The sequence below is a fragment of the Oncorhynchus tshawytscha genome, unplaced genomic scaffold (genome assembly GCF_018296145.1).
Source record: "Oncorhynchus tshawytscha isolate Ot180627B unplaced genomic scaffold, Otsh_v2.0 Un_contig_3021_pilon_pilon, whole genome shotgun sequence".
NCBI lineage: Eukaryota > Metazoa > Chordata > Actinopteri > Salmoniformes > Salmonidae > Oncorhynchus > Oncorhynchus tshawytscha.
The window spans coordinates 155,001-173,423 of NW_024609671.1; the positions used below are offsets into that span (position 1 = coordinate 155,001).

Here is an 18,423-nt window from a genome sequence, read left to right on the forward strand (position 1 = left end):
CCAGGCTGCCAGAGAGACACTGGGGAGAGTACTACACACACTACAGGTAAGAGGAGAGAGACACTGGGGAGAGTACTACACACACTACAGGTAAGAGGAGAGAGACACTGAGGAGAGTACTACACACACTACAGGTAAGACGAGAGAGACACTGGGGAGAGTACTACACACACTACAGGTAAGAGGAGAGAGACACTGGGGAGAGTACTACACACACTACAGGTAAGAGGAGAGAGACACTGGGGAGAGTACTACACACATTACAGGTAAGAGGAGAGAGACACTGGGGAGAGTACTACACACACTACAGGTAAGAGGAGAGAGACACTGGGGAGAGTACTACACACACTACAGGTAAGAGGAGAGAGACACTGGGGAGAGTACTACACACACTACAGGTAAGACGAGAGAGACACTGGGGAGAGTACTACACACACTACAGGTAAGAGGAGAGAGACACTGGGGAGAGTACTACACACACTACAGGTAAGACGAGAGAGACACTGGGGAGAGTACTACACACACTACAGGTAAGAGGAGAGAGACACTGAGGAGAGTACTACACACACTACAGGTAAGAGGAGAGAGACACTGGGGAGAGTACTACACACACTACAGGTAAGAGGAGAGAGACACTGGGGAGAGTACTACACACACTACAGGTAAGAGGAGAGAGACACTGGGGAGAGGACTGTACACACTACGGGTAAGAGGAGAGAGACACTGGGGAGAGGACTGTACACACTACGGGTAGCTAGAGAGACACTGGGGAGAGGACTGTACACAGTACAGGTAAGAGGAGAGAGACACTGGGAAGAGGACTGTACACACTACAGGTAAGAGGAGGGAGGGGGTGAAAGAGGGGATATGCAAACATTTCCGGTAGCTAGAGAGACACTGGGGAGAGGACTATACACAGTACAGGTAGGTAGAGAGACACTGGGGAGAGGACTATACACAGTACAGGTAGGTAGAGAGACACTGGGGAGAGGACTGTACACAGTACAGGTAGGTAGAGAGACACTGGGGAGAGGACTGTACACAGTACAGGTAGGTAGAGAGACACTGGGGAGAGGACTGTACACACTACAGGTAGCTAGAGAGACACTGGGGAGAGGACTGTACACACTACAGGTAGGTAGAGAGACACTGGGGAGAGGACTGTACACACTACAGGTAGGTAGAGAGACACTGGGGGAGAGGACTGTACACAGTACAGGTAGGTAGAGAGACACTGGGGAGAGGACTATACACAGTACAGGTAGGTAGAGAGACACTGGGGAGAGGACTGTACACAGTACAGGTAGGTAGAGAGACACTGGGGAGAGGACTGTACACACTACAGGTAGGTAGAGAGATACTGGGGAGAGGACTGTACACAGTACAGGTAGGTAGAGAGACACTGGGGAGAGGACTGTACACAGTACAGGTAGGTAGAGAGATACTGGGGAGAGGACTGTACACAGTACAGGTAGGTAGAGAGACACTGGGGAGAGGACTATACACAGTACATGTAGGTAGAGACACTGGGGAGAGGACTGTACACACTACAGGTAGGTAGAGAGACACTGGGGAGAGGACTGTACACACTACAGGTAGGTAGAGAGACACTGGGGAGAGGACTGTACACACTACAGGTAGGTAGAGAGACACTGGGGAGAGGACTGTACACAGTACAGGTAGGTAGAGACACTGGGGAGAGGACTGTACACAGTACAGGTAGGTAGAGATACTGGGGAAAGGACTGTACACACTACAGGTAGGTAGAGACACTGGGGAGAGGACTGTACACACTACAGGTAGGTAGAGACACTGGGGAGAGGACTGTACACACTACAGGTAGCTAGAGATACTGGGGAAAGGACTGTACACACTGCAGGTAGCTAGAAACACTGGGGAAAGGACTGTACACACTACAGGTAGCTAGAGACACTGGGGAGAGGACTGTACACACTACAGGTAGCTAGAGACACTGGGGAGAGGACTGTACACTCTACAGGTAGCTAGAGACACTGGGGAGAGGACTGTACACAGTACAGGTAGCTAGAGACACTGGGGAGAGGACTGTACACAGTACAGGTAGCTAGAGAGACACAGGGGAGAGGACTGTACACTGTACAGGTAGCTAGAGAGATATTTGAGAGAGGACTGTACACCGTACAGGTAGGTAGAGAGACACTGGGGAGAGGACTGTACACAGTACAGGTAGGTAGAGAGACACTGGGGAGAGGACTGTACACACTACAGGTAGGTAGAGAGACACTGGGGAGAGGACTGTACACACTACAGGTAGGTAGAGAGACACTGGGGAGAGGACTGTACACAGTACAGGTAGGTAGAGAGACACTGGGGAGAGGACTGTACACAGTACAGGTAGGTAGAGAGACACTGGGGAGAGGACTGTACACAGTACAGGTAGCTAGAGAGACACTGGGGAGAGGACTGTACACACTACAGGTAGGTAGAGAGACACTGGGGAGAGGACTGTACACAGTACTTCTGTCTTGAGGTGTCTATAATAGGGAATTAGATACATAGCTTTCCCTCAGACACAGACTTGGTATATAATACATGCTTGTGTTTTGTCAGGACTTCTACAGCCACAGTAACTGGGTGGACCTGGGATACACTGAACCCTACGCCAACCTGATCCGCCCCGATCTCCCACTGGAAAACCTGGCAGGTAGGGAGGGCTTGAGTTAATGTAGCAACGAGGACAGCTAGGCATGGGCACCAACTGGAGGGAGGGAGGATTGGTGGTAGGGCAGGGAAGGAGAGAGGGTGGTTGGGCAGGGAAGGAGAGAGGGTGGTTGGGCAGGGAAGGAGAGAGGGTGGTAGGGCAGGGAAGGAGAGAGGGTGGTAGGGCAGGGAAGGAGAGAGGGTGGTAGGGCAGGGAAGGAGAGAGGGTGGTTGGGCAGGAAATGAAGGAGGGAGGGTGATAGGGCAGGGAAGGAGAGAGGGTGGTAGGGCAGGGAAGGAAGGAGGGAGGGAGGGTGTTAGGGAAGGGAAGGAAGGGAGAAGGGAAGGAGGGTGGTAGGGAAGGGAAGGAAGGGGGAGGAGGCAGGGTGATAGGGCAGGGAAGGAGAGAGGGTGGTAGGGCAGGGAAGGAAGGAGGGAGGGAGGGTGTTAGGGAAGGGAAGGAAGGGAGAAGGGAAGGAGGGTGGTAGGGAAGGGAAGGAAGGGGGAAGGAGGGAGGGTGATAGGGCAGGGAATGAAGGAGGGAGACGTGCTTGGAATGTTAGAGAAAAAGTATGACAGCAGATTAAAAAGGAGAGACAAAGAGAGAAATCTGCTGCCACCTCTGGCTTCATGCGAAAGTGAGGTCATTAAGGGTTTACAGGAAGTGTAAAGGGCAGACAGAGAGGGACACAAACGCACATATAATCTCCGTTGTTCAACAGAGCCTGATAAAGCAGAATAGTCTGAGGGAATTATGGGTAAGAGAAAGGACCACCACGGCCATTTAGGATTTAGGTGTGTGTGTGTGTGTGTGTGTGTGTGTGTGTGTGTGTGTGTGTGTGTGTGTGTGTGTGTGTGTGTGTGTGTGTGTGTGTGTGTGTGTGTGTGTGTGTGTGTGTGTGTGTGTGTGTGTGTGCGTGTGTGTGTGTGTGTGTGTGCGTGCGTCTGTGGGTCATTCTTGATTTGCGGTAGTAAATGATGTCCTTTGACAATTTAGTTAATAACTGTTATTTTATAAGATAAAATAAGAAAGTCCTTTCTACTGAAACCCATCTACACTTAGCAGTCGAGAGTTTTAGAACACCCACTCATTCAGGGGTTTTCTTTATTTTAACCATTTTTCTACATTGTAGAATAACAGTGAATTCATCAAAACTATGAAATAACACATGGAATCAGGTAGTAACCAAAACAGTGTTAACAATGTATTTTATATTTGTGATTCTTCAAATAGCCTCGCTTTGCCTTGATGACAGCTTTTCACACTCTTGGCGTTCTCTCAACCAGCTTCATGGGGTAGTCATCTGGAATGCATTTCAATAAACAGGTGTGCCTTCTTAAAACTTAACTTGGGAATTTCTTTCCTTCTTAATGCGTTTTAGCCAATCAGTTGTGTTGAAGAGAAGCCTATTTGGTAAAGACCAAGTCCATATTATGGCAAGAACAGTTCAAATAACCAAAGAAAAATGACAGTTCATCCTTACTTTAAGATATGAAGGTCAGTCATTACGGAAAAATTTCAAGAACTTTGAAAGTTTCAAGTTCAGTCGCAAAAACCATCAAGCATTATGATGATTTGTCCTAAATACAATGATTTTAGTTTGTGAAATATTTAGAACTATCTTATTTCTTGCCACCCATTCTGAAACTGACTGAGGCTCTTTGTTAAGTGTGGCAGTCATTTCAGTCACTGTAGTAGCTGACATGTATAGTGTTGAGTCATCCACATACATAGACACACTGGCTTTACTCAATCGTCAGTAAAGATTGAAAATCATGACCTATGTGTGTGTGTGTGTTGAGTGAATGCCAAGAGAGTGTGCAAAGCTGTCATCAAGGCAAATGGTCTCTACTTTGAAGAATCTCAAATATAAAATGTGTTTTGATTTCTTTAACACTTTTTGGTTACTACATGATTCCATGTGTTATTTCATAGTTTTGATGTCTTCACTATTATTCTACAATGTAGAAAATAGTACAAATAAAGAAAAACCCTTGAATGAGTAGGTGTGTCCAAACATTTGACTGGTACTGTATTTGTATGCATTGTAGAAACTACTGGGTCCCAGCAAATTGGCTCGTCCCATTGGTGATGTGTTGAGGTGTAGTGAAATGTTTTGGGGATTTAGACATATCTATCTATTATTTTGAATAGACAGTGAACAAAATGATATAATATATTGTGTAAAATAATTTAAAAACAAAGGCTGTTAAAATACCTATTTTGTTGCTAGGTATAATGTGTGTCCCTCAGATTTACATCATTGGTGTCACCACCTTAATATCTCTGATGACAAAGATATTCAAGGTCCTTGCTCATTTTCCCCAGCGGCAAACTGTTAGTTGGGAGGAGTCTATATTTTAAAGGATGTGATTAGCTAATCACACACTTTTATCCCTTGATTCCATGGATAATTTGGTGTTGCTCAATCCAATGTGTCACTTGGTGTTAGTAAATTTAAATGAAGGGAAATAACAATGTGAGTAAAATCATTAATCACATCACTAGTAAATCATTTTTAAAGATTTGAGCATTTGTAGCCTCCATTTCTGAAAATCTGACTTTACTTAATATTACCATCATTGATATTACTACTCCTACAGGTGGTACAATGTTATTATAATGGTAAAAACTATTTAAAGTTATTAAGCTGCCATATTGGTTCATTTAGAATGGTAACATGCGTTAATATAAATAAAAAATAAAAAATATATATTAAGTATAAATATTTTTAATGCCACCGTAATTCAAGACCGACTCTTACATTGTGATTTGGTTCGGTAGATGTCAGCACCCCGACCTGCAGTGACTGTGTCAGTGGGGGGTTCTGTTCAAACTCCATCCTTCCTAACATCCTTAATGAGAAGAAACTCACCTCTGGGTACATGGGGATCTTCTCCGCAGCTAAGCCTAAAGGTACACACACACACACACACACACACATACACACACACACACACACATACACACAGACACACACACACACAAACACATACACACACACACACACACGCACACACACACACACACACACACACACACACACACACACACACACACACACACACACACACACACACACACACACACACACACACACATACACACACTACCTTCCCCAGATACCCACACACTCTCTGTATAACACCCATCATCACCTCTCCTCCCCCAGGTAAGTGTAGTCATGGAGGTGCAGCTGACCTGACCAGCTCTGAGGTTCCTCGCGGGGGCATCAGCAAGGATGAGCGTCGCTCTGACAACGTGGCCCTGCACACTGCTGCTGTCACCGTGGCAACGACCGCAACCCTCCGGCTGCTGGACGACATCCGGGGAGCCGCCGGTGACAACGACTACCTACGGTACGGAGAGGGGTAGAGGAGGAGAGGGGTAGAGGAGGGTGAAGGGGAGGAGAGGGGTAGAGGGGGTGAAGGGGAGGAGAGGGGTAGAGGGGGTGAAGGGGAGGTGAGGGGTAGAGGGGGAGAAGGGGAGGGGGAGAAGGGGAGGAGAGGGGTAGATGGGGGTGAAGGGGAGGAGAGGGGTAGATGGGGGAGAAGGGGAGGAGAGGGGTAGAGGGGGAGAAGGGAAGGAGAGGGGGTGAAGGGGAAGAGAGGGGTAGAGGGGGTGAAGGAGAGGGGTAGAGGGGAAGAGAGGGGTAGAGGGGGTGAAGGGGAGGAGAGGGGGTGAAGGGGAAGAGAGAGGGGTAGAGGGGGTGAAGGGAGGAGAGAGGGGGTGAAGGGGAGGAGAGGGGTAGAGGGGATAAAGGAGAGGAGAGTGGTAGAGTGGTGAAGGGGAGGAGAGGGGGTAAAGGAGAGGAGCGTGGTAGAGGGGTGAAGGGGAGGAGAGGGGGTAAAGGAGAGGAGCGTGGTAGAGGGGTGAAAGCGAGGAGAGGGGTAGATGGGGTGAATAGGAGAAGAAGGGTAGAGGAGGGTCAAGGGGAGGAGAGGGGTAGAGAGAGGGGTGGTGAAGGGGAGGAGGGGGGTAGAGAGGGGTGAAGGGGAGGAGAAGGATAGAGAGGGTGAAGGGCAGGAGTGGAGGGGAAGAGGGAAATACCCATGTTGAAGTTACTCACAATCTCACTCTTATCTCTCTCTCTCTCCCACAGCTTCATGGGCATAGCGCGATCGGCAGTGGTTGCTTTTGTGATCGACACCACAGGGAGCATGAGGGATGATATCCTTGAAGCCAAGAGTGTTGTCAATGAGATCATCGACAGCAGAAAGGGAACACAGGATGAGCCCTCCCAGTACATCCTGGTCCCATTCAACGATCCAGGTAAGGCTGGCTTTACACTCCACCAAGCATTCTCCTTAGCAAAACATCACTGACAAACTCTGGCATTCACCGAAATGATGGTGCGGTTTGTAGTTAAGTCAGGAAGTGGTTAGTGATCAGTGTGTGTTTGTGTGTGTGTGTAGAGTTCGGACCCCTGATAAGAACGACAAACCCTGATGTTATGAAAACAGAGATTGCTAAACTCAATGCTGATGGAGGTGGAGACCTCCCTGAGATGTGCTTATCAGGTCTACAGGTACAGTGATTGACAGTGATTGACATTGTCAGGTTTCAGATATAATCCCATTCTTTTTTTATAATGCACCTGACAATAAATAAAGATACTAAGCATTCTCCCTCTCCCTCTCCCTCTCTTTCTCTCTCTCTCTCTCTCTCTACCTCTCACTCTCTCTCTCTCTCTCTCTCTCTCTCTCTCTCTCTCTCTCTCTCTCTCTCTCTCTACCTCTCTCTCTCTACCTCTCTCTCTCTACCTCTCTCTCTCTCTCTCTCTCTCTCTCTACCTCTCTCTCTCTCTCTCTCGCTCACTCTCTCTCTACCTCTCTCTCTACCTCTCTCTCTCTCTCTCTCTACCTCTCTCTCTCTCTCTCTCTCTCTCTCTCTCTCTCTCTCTCTCTACCTCTCTCTCTCTCTCTCTCTCTCTCACTCTCTCTCTACCTCTCTCTACCTCTCTCTCTCTCTCTCTCTACCTCTCTCTCTCTCCCTCTCTCTCTCTCTCTCTCTCTCTCTCTCTCTCTCTCTCTCTCTCTCCAGTTGGCGCTGACCGGTGCCCCTGCGTCGTCCCACATCTTTGTTTTCACAGATGCCATTGCCAAGGACATTGCGTTAGGGGACACCATCTTGGCCCTGATCAGGAGCACCAAGTCAACCGTGAGCACCTCCTCAAACACTTCCTGTTTTAGAAGAAACCATGTCCTGCAGTTCAGGATCTTATTCATTAGGGCACACAGTAGCAAAACGCAGCTAAATGTTTTCCAACGGCAAACGAAAACAAGCCATTCTTATTGGAGAGGTAGTCACTGCCTTTTTTCTTTCATTCTTTGTTTGGTGCCTAATGAATACGACCAGGCAAACTCTCTCAAACACACCTATGTGTCTCTCCAGGTGTCTTTCTTCATGACTGGTGCTGGTGCTGGTGCTAGAAGGAGGAGAAGTGGAGTAGAGTCCAGGGCAGCTACATTCGAGACCTACAAGGACCTGGCGCTGGCGTCTGGTGGTCAGGCCATTGGAGTCACCAAGGAAAATCTGCCCCAGGCCACTGACATCATCATCGACTCCTCCACCTCCGCTCTGGTGAGTCAACACTGGTGGCCATTTTGTTTTAGATGAGTAGTTGATTTGAAATAATTCAAAACTTGATCAATTAAAAAACACGTGCTTTATAAATAATGAATTTTAGAAATGCCTAGACATAATTGTTATATCTATGATAATTAAATCCTCCAAGTTACAATAAAACAACAACATACCCTTTCTATCCTCCTCTCTCATTCTGTCCTCCTCCTCCTCCCCCTCCTCAGGTGACAGTCCTACAGCGAGCGAGGAACCCAGGCAAAGCTGAGACATTCTCCTTCCTGCTGGACGAGTCTCTGAACAACATCACCATCTACATCACTGGAAAGTCCCTCACCTTCACCCTGAAGAACCCTGCAGGTGGGAACCTCCAACACCTACACACTGATCTAATATCAGTTTTCAGGTAAAGGTTCACCTAACTGAATAGGATGACATTTCCCATAGACACTGATCTAAGGTTAGTTTTCCCTCCTTAATGGTTACATTTGACCTGTTTTGCGTGTTTACGTATGTAGCGATCTTAATGTTTTTAAGGCACAAAGCACATTTCAACAAGGTATCATGAACCAGGTATATCCCATTGACAGTATGTTTGACTGTCATTCTATTTGACTGTCACCCTCCTTGCCCCTACAGGTGTGACCCAGAAACAGAATGAGGTCAACGGGGAACTGGGGACTGTCCAGACGGTGGGCAACCTCTTCCGGGTCCGTCTGGCCTCCAACAAACAGACAGGATTATGGGAAATCAGCATGAACTCCAACCAGCCCTACACACTGAAGGTCACTGGTGAGTTACAATAGAGATACGTCTGTTCTATTAAATATGTGTGTTATGCTCACGCTCAACACTAGATGGCAGCCTGGATACACACAGAGCCCAGACCTGGGTTTAAATAATCCATTCAAACGTGTCACATGCCCCAAATAAACTAAAAAAAAAAAAAATTCAGGACCCTGTCTTTCAAAGATAATTCGTAAAAATCCAAATAACTTCACAGATCTTCACTGTAAAGGGTTTTAACACTGTTTCCCATGCTTGTTCAATGAACCATAAACAATTAATGAACATGCACCTGTGGAACGGTCGTTAAGACATAACAGCTTACAGACGGCAGGCAAATAAGGTCACAGTTATGAAAATATAGGACACTACAGAGGCCTTTCAACTGACTCAGAAGAAAGATGCCCACGGTCCCTGCTCATCTGTGCGAACGTGCCTTAGGACTGCAGATGTGGCCAGGGCAATAAATTGCAATGCCCGTACTGTGAGACACCTAAGACAGCGCGACAGGGAGACAGGGCGGACAGCTGATCGTCATTGCAGTGTCAGACCAGGTGTAACAACACCTGCACAGGATCGGTACATCCGAACATCACACCTGCAGAAACAGGATGGCAACAACAACTGCCCGAGTTACACCAGGAATGCACAATCCCTCCATCAGTGCTCAGACTGTTCGTAATAGGCTGAGAGAGAATGGACTGAGGGCTTGTAGGTATGTTGTAAGGCAGGTCCTCACCAGACATCACATCACCGTCAGCAACGTCGCCTATGGGCACAAACCCATCGTCGCTGGACCAGACTGAGGACTGGCAAAAAGTGCTCTTCACTGATGAGTCACGGTTTTGTCTTACCAGGGATGATGGTCGGATTCACGTCTATCGTCAAAGGAATGAGCATTACACCGAGGCCTGTACTCTGGAGCGGGATCGATTTGGAGTTGGTCTGGGGAGGTGTGTCACAGCATCATCGGACTGAGCTTGTTGTCATTGCAGGCAATCTCAACGCTGTGCGTTACAGGGAAGATATCCTCCTGAAGTCTGGGACCTGTTGGATCGGAGGGTGAGGCCTACGGCCATTCCCTCCAGAAATGTCCGGGAACTTACAGGTGCCTTGGTGGAGGAGTGGGGTAACATCTCACAGCAAGAACTGGCAAATCTGGTGCAGTCCATGAGGAGGAGATGCACTGCAGTACTTAATGCAGCTGGTGGCCACACCAAATCCTGACAGTTACTTTTGATTTTGACCCCCGCTTTCTTCAGGGACACATTGTTCAATTTCTGTTCGTCACGTCTGTGGAACTTGTTCAGTTTATGTCTCAGTTGTTGAATCTTGATATCTTCATACAAATATTTACACATTAAGTTTGCTGAAAATAAACGCAGCTAACAGTGAGGATGTTTTTATTTTTGCTGAGTTTACAACAGGTGTAGGTAGACCTTACCGTAAAATGCTAACTCATGAGCCCTTAACCAACCATTTAGTTTTAAAAAGTAAATTATAAAAAGCAAGAAAAAAACTGGTTCCGAGTCAATTTTCAGGGGTACAGGTCAGTCGAGGTAATTGAGGTAATGTCAAGAGAAGTAAGTTCTCAGTGTTTATAAACCCAATTTGAATTGATTACTCAGCCTGATACCCAGAATTTGTAGGAAACTGGTTGTAATGAATCAGACGGAGGCCCAGCTACAATAGTCAGGAATGTTTATTTATGAGAGCTCTGGTCATAATACCATGTACAAAGGTTTATATACCACTCATTTCATCATAAATGTCCTTCCTCCTCCTCTCAGATACAATGGAAATATAGTTCACAAGCCTTCTCACATTGTCTGCCACCTGTGAAACAATCTACTACAAGCCCAAGACCATAGTCTGGCTTTTTTATGGCGGTTTTTGAGCAGTGGCTTCTTCCTTGCTGAGCGGCCTTTCAGGTTATATCGATATAGGACTCGTTTTACTGTGGATATAGGTACTTTTGTACCTGTTTCCTCCAGCATCTTCACAAGGTCCTTTACTGTTGTTCTGGGATTGATTTGCACTTTTCGCACCAAAGTACGTTTATCTCTAGATGACAGAAAGTGCCTCCCTCCTGAGCGGTATGACGGCTGCGTGGTCCCATGGTGTTTATACTTGCGTACTATTGTTTGTATAGATTAACTTGGTACCTTCAGGCGTTTGGAAATTTCTCCCAATAATGAACCAGACTTGTGGAGGTCTAGAATTGTTTTCTGAGGTCTTGGCTGATTTCTTTTGATTTTCCCATAATGTCAAGCAAAGAGGTGCTGAGTTTGAAGGTAGGCTTTGAAATAAATCCACAGGTACAACTCCAAATGACTCAAATGATGTCAGTTAGCCTAGCAGAAGCTTCTAGAGCCATGACATATTGTTCTGGAATTTTCCAAGCTGTTTAAAGGCAGAGTCAACTTAGTGTATGTCAACTTCTGACCCACTGGAATTGTGATACAGTGAATTATAAGTGAAAAAATCTGTCTGTAAACAATTGTTGGAAAAATGACTTGTGTCATGCACAAAGTAGATGTCCTAACCAACTTGCCAAAACTATAGATTGTTAACAAGAAATGTGTGGAGTGGTTGAAAAACAAGTTTTAGTGACTCCAACCTAAGTGTATGTAAACATCCGACTTCAACTGTATGCTATGTTTGGTATAGTTACATCAGACAGAAGGTTTCTTAATGCAAAAACAAAAGGAGGAGGGATGTTTGGTCGTGGTGGATGGGTGGGTGTATAACGTCTAGCATCCCAAAGGCTGCTTGTTAATAAATCACCAGAACAATTTGAGCTAATTAGCAACTTTGCAACTTCTTAGCATGTTAGCTAACGCTTCCCCTTACCTTTACCCTTTTAGCTAACTCATTACCTAACCCTAACCGTAACTATTTTAAATCATGTACAAATATGTCAAAAAGTATTTCACCCCAGGTCTGTTAGAGCCATAAGAGAAGGGAGAGAATACAGCCCTGACTGAGTGTGTGTGTGTGTGTGTGTGTGTGTGTGTGTGTGTGTGTGTGTGTGTGTGTGTGTGTGTGTGTGTGTGTGTGTGTGTGTGTGTGTGTGTGTGTGTGTGTGTATGTGTCTGTCTCCAGGTCAGAGTACCATTGCCTTCATTTATGACTTTGTGGAGACCTTCGAGGGACCTCACCCAGGATATGCCCTCATCTCTGGCCGTCCAAAAGCAGGTAAAACACTACAACATCATCTTAATCATCATCATTACCATATCAAGCAGGTAATCTGTCAATCACAATTTTACTAAGGCGACATCATGGCGACATCATCTACATGAATGCAGCTGCCACTTCATTAAAGCCGTTAGAGGCTTGATCTTTGCGATCATTATGATCATTGCGCACATCGTTTTTCTCACTGGCGAGAGGTTTTGCATCGCTGCATTCTCTATCAGAAAGTAGGCTGGCCCTCTTTGATGTTGTGTGGGTCAAAACAATGCATTATGTTCATTTATAAAGCCGACTTAATCAAAGTCATAAAAAGCCATTAATTGTAATTTGTAATAATCGATTTCATAGCCACACCCTTCAAGATAATTTTCCTTCTCTCTCTCTCTCCCTCTTTTTCTCTCCCTACCCCTACACTCATCCTCCTCTCTCTCTCTCCCTCTTTTTCTCTCCCTACCCCTACACTCATCCTCCTCTCTCTCTCTCCCTCTTTGTCTCTCCCTACCCCTACACTCATCCTCCTCTCTCTCATTCCCTCTCTTTCCCTCCGTTCCTCCTCTCTTCTCTCCTTCTCCCAGGTATGCCTGCCATGCTGTTGGTATCCGTGTTGGGCAGAAAGGACCCAGCCTCTGTCAAGGTGGCCAACGTTGCCTTGGTGACCGTGTCAGGGTTAGAGGTCGTAGGCGGTACCTTGGAAGACATGGGCAATGGAGACTTCCTAGTTACGGTAACCAAGGTCCCTGCGGGGGAGTTTGTGGTGCTGTTGAACGGGACAGACGTGGTCTCCTCCACCGTGTTCCAGAGACAGTCCACCACTCAGATGTCTGTCTCCAAGGTTACCATCAAGGTAAGTTTTCATTGAAAAACGCCTTTTATTTGTAAATGGTGAAGGAGTCTATACTGCATTTTGGGATAGTGTTAGACAAAAACCATGGTCATAGACATTTATAGACAATATCAGAAAGAAAAACGTGACTGACTATTACTCCCTAAACATGTAGTACTGTGGGCCTACTTACAAATTACAACATGGACTTTCTAAGCACAGAAATGTGTCTCTGTAAACGAGCCAACAAACAAACTGCACATTTAAAAAAGTGGACCTCACAACAACTACTCAACAGATCTTGTTGTTCTTGTCTTCTCAGGCCGTGGTGGACAGAAGCATGGAGCCTGGTAAAACCTTCACCCTTCCCTTCACCGTCATGACCGACGCCACTGGAGGCAGCTACAAAATCAGTGCCAGAAACGACAGAGACTTCAAAATGAACGTCCCTGGCAGGTAGGGATCAGGGCTGGAATATCCTGAGACTGGTCCCAGATCTGTTTGTATGGTCTTTCCCATTTCTGTGGTCATTGTTGTGTGACACATTGGTCATAGAAGCAATTTAGGCACAAACAGATCTGGGACCAGGTTATCTGTTCAAAAACAGCTTCTCTATGTTGGCAAAATGACTCAACATGACTAATTATTGTCCTCTCTTGGCATCACTTGTATTGACACTTAATGCTAACCCATTGCTGCTGCTAACTTATCAGCATCGCTGTGACCACCGGAGGAAACGCCACCGGTGAACTGACCATCACGGTGCCCGCCAACACCCCTCAGGAACAGACGTCACCCTGACCATCGAGGCTGTGGCCCCCGGGGCGTCCGACTCCAACTACGCCGTCCTGCGCCTCTCTGTCGTCACCAAGGTAACCTCAGATATGTAGATATATCTACACTGAGTGTAAAAAACATTAAGAACACCTGCTATTTCCATGATATAGACTGAGCAGATGAATCAAGGGGAAAGCTATGATCCCTTATTGATGTCACTTGTTAAATCTACTTCAATCAGTGTAGATGAAGGGGAGGAGACAGGTTAGAAGGACTCATAAGCCTTGAGACAATTGAGACATGGATTGTGTATGTGTGTCGTTCAGAGGGTGGAGACAAAATATTGAAGTGCCTATGAGTGGGTTATGGTAGTAGGTGCCAGGCGCATTGGTTTGTGTCAAAAACTGCAATGCTGCTGGGTTTTTCATGCTCAACAGTTTTCCATGTGTATCAAGAATGGTCCACCACCCAAAGGACATCCAGCCAACTTGACACAACTGTGGGAAGCATTGGAGTCAACATGGGCCAGCATCTCTGTGGAACGCTTTCAACACCTTGTAGAGTACATGCCCCAACGGAATAAGGCTGTTCTCAGGGGGCGTAATATTAGGAAGGTGTTCTTAATGTTTTGTACACTCAGTGTATATACAAATAGATTTATTAGATATGCTAGAATGTGGATATATAAAGATACACTAGAGAGCTGACAGGCCTATAAGGTCCGTCTCCACTATATGGGCTTTCTCCACTATATGGGCCCGTCTCCACTATATGGGACATCTCCACTCTATGGGCCATCTCCACTCTATGGGCCATCTCCACTCTATGGGCCCGTCTCCACCGTATGGGCCCGTCTCCACCATATGGGCCCGTCTCCACCGTATGGGCCCGTCTCCACCATATGGGCCCGTCTCCACCGTATGGGCCCGTCTCCACCGTATGGGCCCGTCTCCACTATATGGGCCCGTCTCCACTGTATGGTCCCGTCTCCACTGTATGGGCCCGTCTCCACTATATGGGACCGTGTCCCCTATATGGGCTCGTCTCCACTGGGCCCGTCTCCACTGTATGGCCCGTCTCCACTGTATGGGCCCGTCTCCACTGTATGGGCCCGTCTCCACTGTATGGGCCCGTCTCCACTATATGGAACCGTCTCCACTATATGGGCCCGTCTCCACTATATGGGCCCGTCTCCACTATATGGGCTCATCTCCACTATATGGGCCATCTCCACTCTATGGGCCATCTCCACTCTATGGGCCATCTCCACTCTATGGGCCCGTCTCCACTATATGGGCCCGTCTCCACTATATGGAACCGTCTCCACTATATGGGTCCGTCTCCACTATATGGGCCGTCTCCACTGTATGGGCCCGTCTCCACTATATGGAACCGTGTCCCCTATATGGGCTCGTCTCCACTGTATGGGCCCGTTTCCACTATATGGGCTCGTCTCCACTGTATGGGCCCGTCTCCACTGTATGGGCCCGTCTCCACTATATGGGCCCGTCTCCACTATATGGGCTCGTCTCCACTGTATGGGCTCGTCTCCACTGATGGGCCCGTCTCCACTGTATGGGCCCGTCTCCACCGTATGGGCCCGTCTCCACCGTATGGGCCCGTCTCCACTATATGGGCCCATCTCCACTATATGGCCCGTCTCCAATGTATGGGCCCGTCTCCACTATATGGGCCATCTCCACTGTATGGGCCTGTCTCCACTGTATGGGCCCGTCTCCACTGTATGGGCCCGTCTCCACTGTATGGGCCCGTCTCCACTGTATGGGCCCGTCTCCACTGATGGGCCCGTCTCCACCGTATGGGCCCGTCTCCACCGTATGGGCCCATCTCCACTATATGGCCCGTCTCCACTGTATGGGCCCGTCTCCACTGTATGGGCCCGTCTCCACTATATGGGCCATCTCCACTGTATGGGCCCGTCTCCACTGTATGGGCCCGTCTCCACTGTATGGGCCTGTCTCCACTGTATGGGCCCGTCTCCACTGTATGGGCCCGTCTCCACTGTATGGGCCTGTCTCCACTGTATGGGCCCGTCTCCACTGTATGGGCCCGTCTCCACTGTATGGGCCCGTCTCCACTGTATGGGCCCGTCTCCACTGATGGGCCCGTCTCCACTGTATGGGCCCGTCTCCACTGTATGGGCCCGTCTCCACTGATGGGCCCGTCTCCACCGTATGGGCCCGTCTCCACCATATGGGCCCGTCTCCACTGTATGGGCCCGTCTCCACTGTATGGGCTCGTCTCCACTGTATGGGCCCGTCCACTTCTAAATAGCCTCCTTTCCTCATCTCTTCTCCCTCTTCACCATGATTACTCACTCTCTCTCTCTCTCTTTTCTGCAGGTGACAGATTTCACCCCTCCCCAGTGTGAGGTGGTCAGTGTCTCATCGGTCGACTGCCCAGCTGACCCAGCATTCTGCAGCTCTGCCTTCTGGCAGCTCTCTGCCAACCTGACAGACGGCGTCAATGGCACAGGCATCACCAGCCTCAAACACCGCCAGGGAGCAGGCAGCCTCACCCACACGGACCTGAAGCAGACGGTTGTTGCAGCAGCGTTCAACGCTTCGTGCTGCTCTCTGACAGTGGAGCTGGTGGCGGTGGACAAAGCCATGAATGTCGGCACCTGTCTATACACCACCAAGGTAACCTGGCATCACAGGAGGCTGGTGAGGGGAGGACGGCTCATAACAGTGGCTGAAATTGAGTGAATGGAATGTTATCAAACACATGGAAACCATAGAAACCACGTGTTTGATACCGTTCCAGCCATTACTATGAGCCGTCCTCCCTAATTAAGGAGCCACCTGGGGGTGTGGTTCAATGTGGGTGTGTTATGTTCGCTATATCGTATCCTGACAGCAATTGTTGTTTGTCCCTCGAGTCACAGTCCCAAAGAGGCCACAGTACATTGGGTGAGAATTGCTTAGCAACCGCGTGACGTGTTTGGTCAAGAATCCCATGCGCTGAGCGTAATCAAAGAGAAAGAGGTGAAGAGAGGGATAACTGGTCCCAAAATCTGTTTACTCTGGCAGGTGGCGGTTTTTGTTTTGTTCACTCACCAAATGAGGAGTTTTTGTATGGAGGTCAATAAGTGTTGAATTTGATTAACAGAAAATGTAATGGCTTATTTGCTACATGTGGCTTATTTGATCTAATCTAAGTTTTACAGTGATTAGTTTATGAGTGTACTGTTATAAGTAGGACATGTGACATCCCTGCAACTTTGAGAAAAAAACACTTTGTATCGGAGCTGTGCCTGGTCGTCACAAGTTACCACAGCCACAAAGTCATAAACTCCGCCTATTTCTACAATTTATCTTCTTAAAAAATATATCTTAACCTTAAGCACACTGCTAACCGTGCTAGTGTGCTAAAGTCCAACCTCGAAACATAAATGGAGGAACCAGAACCTGTAAAAGGCAGGTGCTTGACAGCCCCCGTTCTGTTTCGTGGACAAATAATCTCATTGTTAGGGCGGAGACATAAGCATCATCATATATCCATATCTCTGATGAAAGTTGTTTGATGCTAACCGTAGCTCACGAATGTGAAGATGTGTGAGTTGGAGAAAATTACAAGCCTTTTATTTAAAAAAATAATAATTTAAAAATGAATTCTTTCAACATTAAAATTTGTGACAATAGATTGTTGTATGAACAATTCCAAAGCTCTGCATGCTAATGGTTGGATCGGCTGTGAAATAATTGTGCGGCAGCACAACTGGCACCTGTACTCTGTATAATTAGTGTCAACTGTGATTAGACTGTGCCTGGCAGTGGTCCCGTGTAGGCTAGAGATTTGAAATCAAAACCCAACCCTCAGGTAAAAAGCCATGACCTCAATTACTCATCTCTGTTTTGATCAAAACTGACTCTATGACCAAAATGATCCTATTTACACTTTGTAGTCAATAGGCAAGTTCTATTGATCCAGGTTCATTCAACCAAAACATAAATGATGAATAATAATTGTGAAGGAATGCAGGGCATGTGATTCTAACAGCTTGCTAAATCTATATTTCAACTATAAAAAATAATGTGTCTTAGCAGGATCCTTGTCCTGACTTTCCAGAATGCCTGAATTGCTTCGCCTTGATTTTCTGATTGGCTGGATACAAGTTTCAACATCCAATTATTTCAGATCTACTAGAGTGCAAGTTTCATCATGGCCCTGACTGTGGCGACACGTTGGCACATTAGAATTATTAGAATATGCCAGATATGAGTAAATTCTTGCATTCTGTCCATGCAGGCGTTTGCAGGCTACCTGAGACATGAACCAGATAGGTGGGAGGGCAAACAGGCTGTCTGCAGTTCATTCATCAATTTCCCTAAATGGATAAACTCAACTACTTTATTATTTTAACCAACACTAGGTTTTTAGCAAAAAAGTTGTTGTAGGTGTGACGTCATTCCGTCCAGCATTTTTTATTGACAAGACCTTCAGTGGAAACTCACTGTAGCAGGCATCTATTTTCTATGCAAATTGTCAACAAAAGATATCTGGACAAGGCATCATTGTAAATAATAATTTGTTCTTAATTTACTTACCTAGT

At 47.1% G+C, this 18,423-nt stretch overlaps 1 protein-coding gene across 1 annotated transcript in view; it reads left to right on the forward strand.

Moving 5' to 3' along the window:
- LOC121845434 (von Willebrand factor A domain-containing protein 7-like) overlaps positions 1-16,298 on the forward strand; it is a 20,815-nt gene extending 4,517 nt beyond the window's left edge. The window contains exons 4-18 of the mRNA XM_042316824.1: positions 1-46; positions 2,590-2,683; positions 5,465-5,596; positions 5,853-6,039; positions 6,783-6,952; positions 7,096-7,208; positions 7,724-7,840; positions 8,075-8,263; positions 8,491-8,623; positions 8,903-9,055; positions 12,155-12,247; positions 12,823-13,091; positions 13,393-13,526; positions 13,784-13,942; positions 16,211-16,298. The exon at positions 1-46 is cut by the window's left edge and continues 99 nt beyond it. Of these exons, the coding sequence (XP_042172758.1) occupies positions 1-46; positions 2,590-2,683; positions 5,465-5,596; positions 5,853-6,039; positions 6,783-6,952; positions 7,096-7,208; positions 7,724-7,840; positions 8,075-8,263; positions 8,491-8,623; positions 8,903-9,055; positions 12,155-12,247; positions 12,823-13,091; positions 13,393-13,526; positions 13,784-13,871 (1,918 nt within the window). The 3' untranslated portion in view covers positions 13,872-13,942; positions 16,211-16,298. The remainder of the gene's footprint in view (positions 47-2,589; positions 2,684-5,464; positions 5,597-5,852; positions 6,040-6,782; positions 6,953-7,095; positions 7,209-7,723; positions 7,841-8,074; positions 8,264-8,490; positions 8,624-8,902; positions 9,056-12,154; positions 12,248-12,822; positions 13,092-13,392; positions 13,527-13,783; positions 13,943-16,210) is intronic.
- The last annotated feature ends 2,125 nt before the right edge of the window (positions 16,299-18,423 follow it).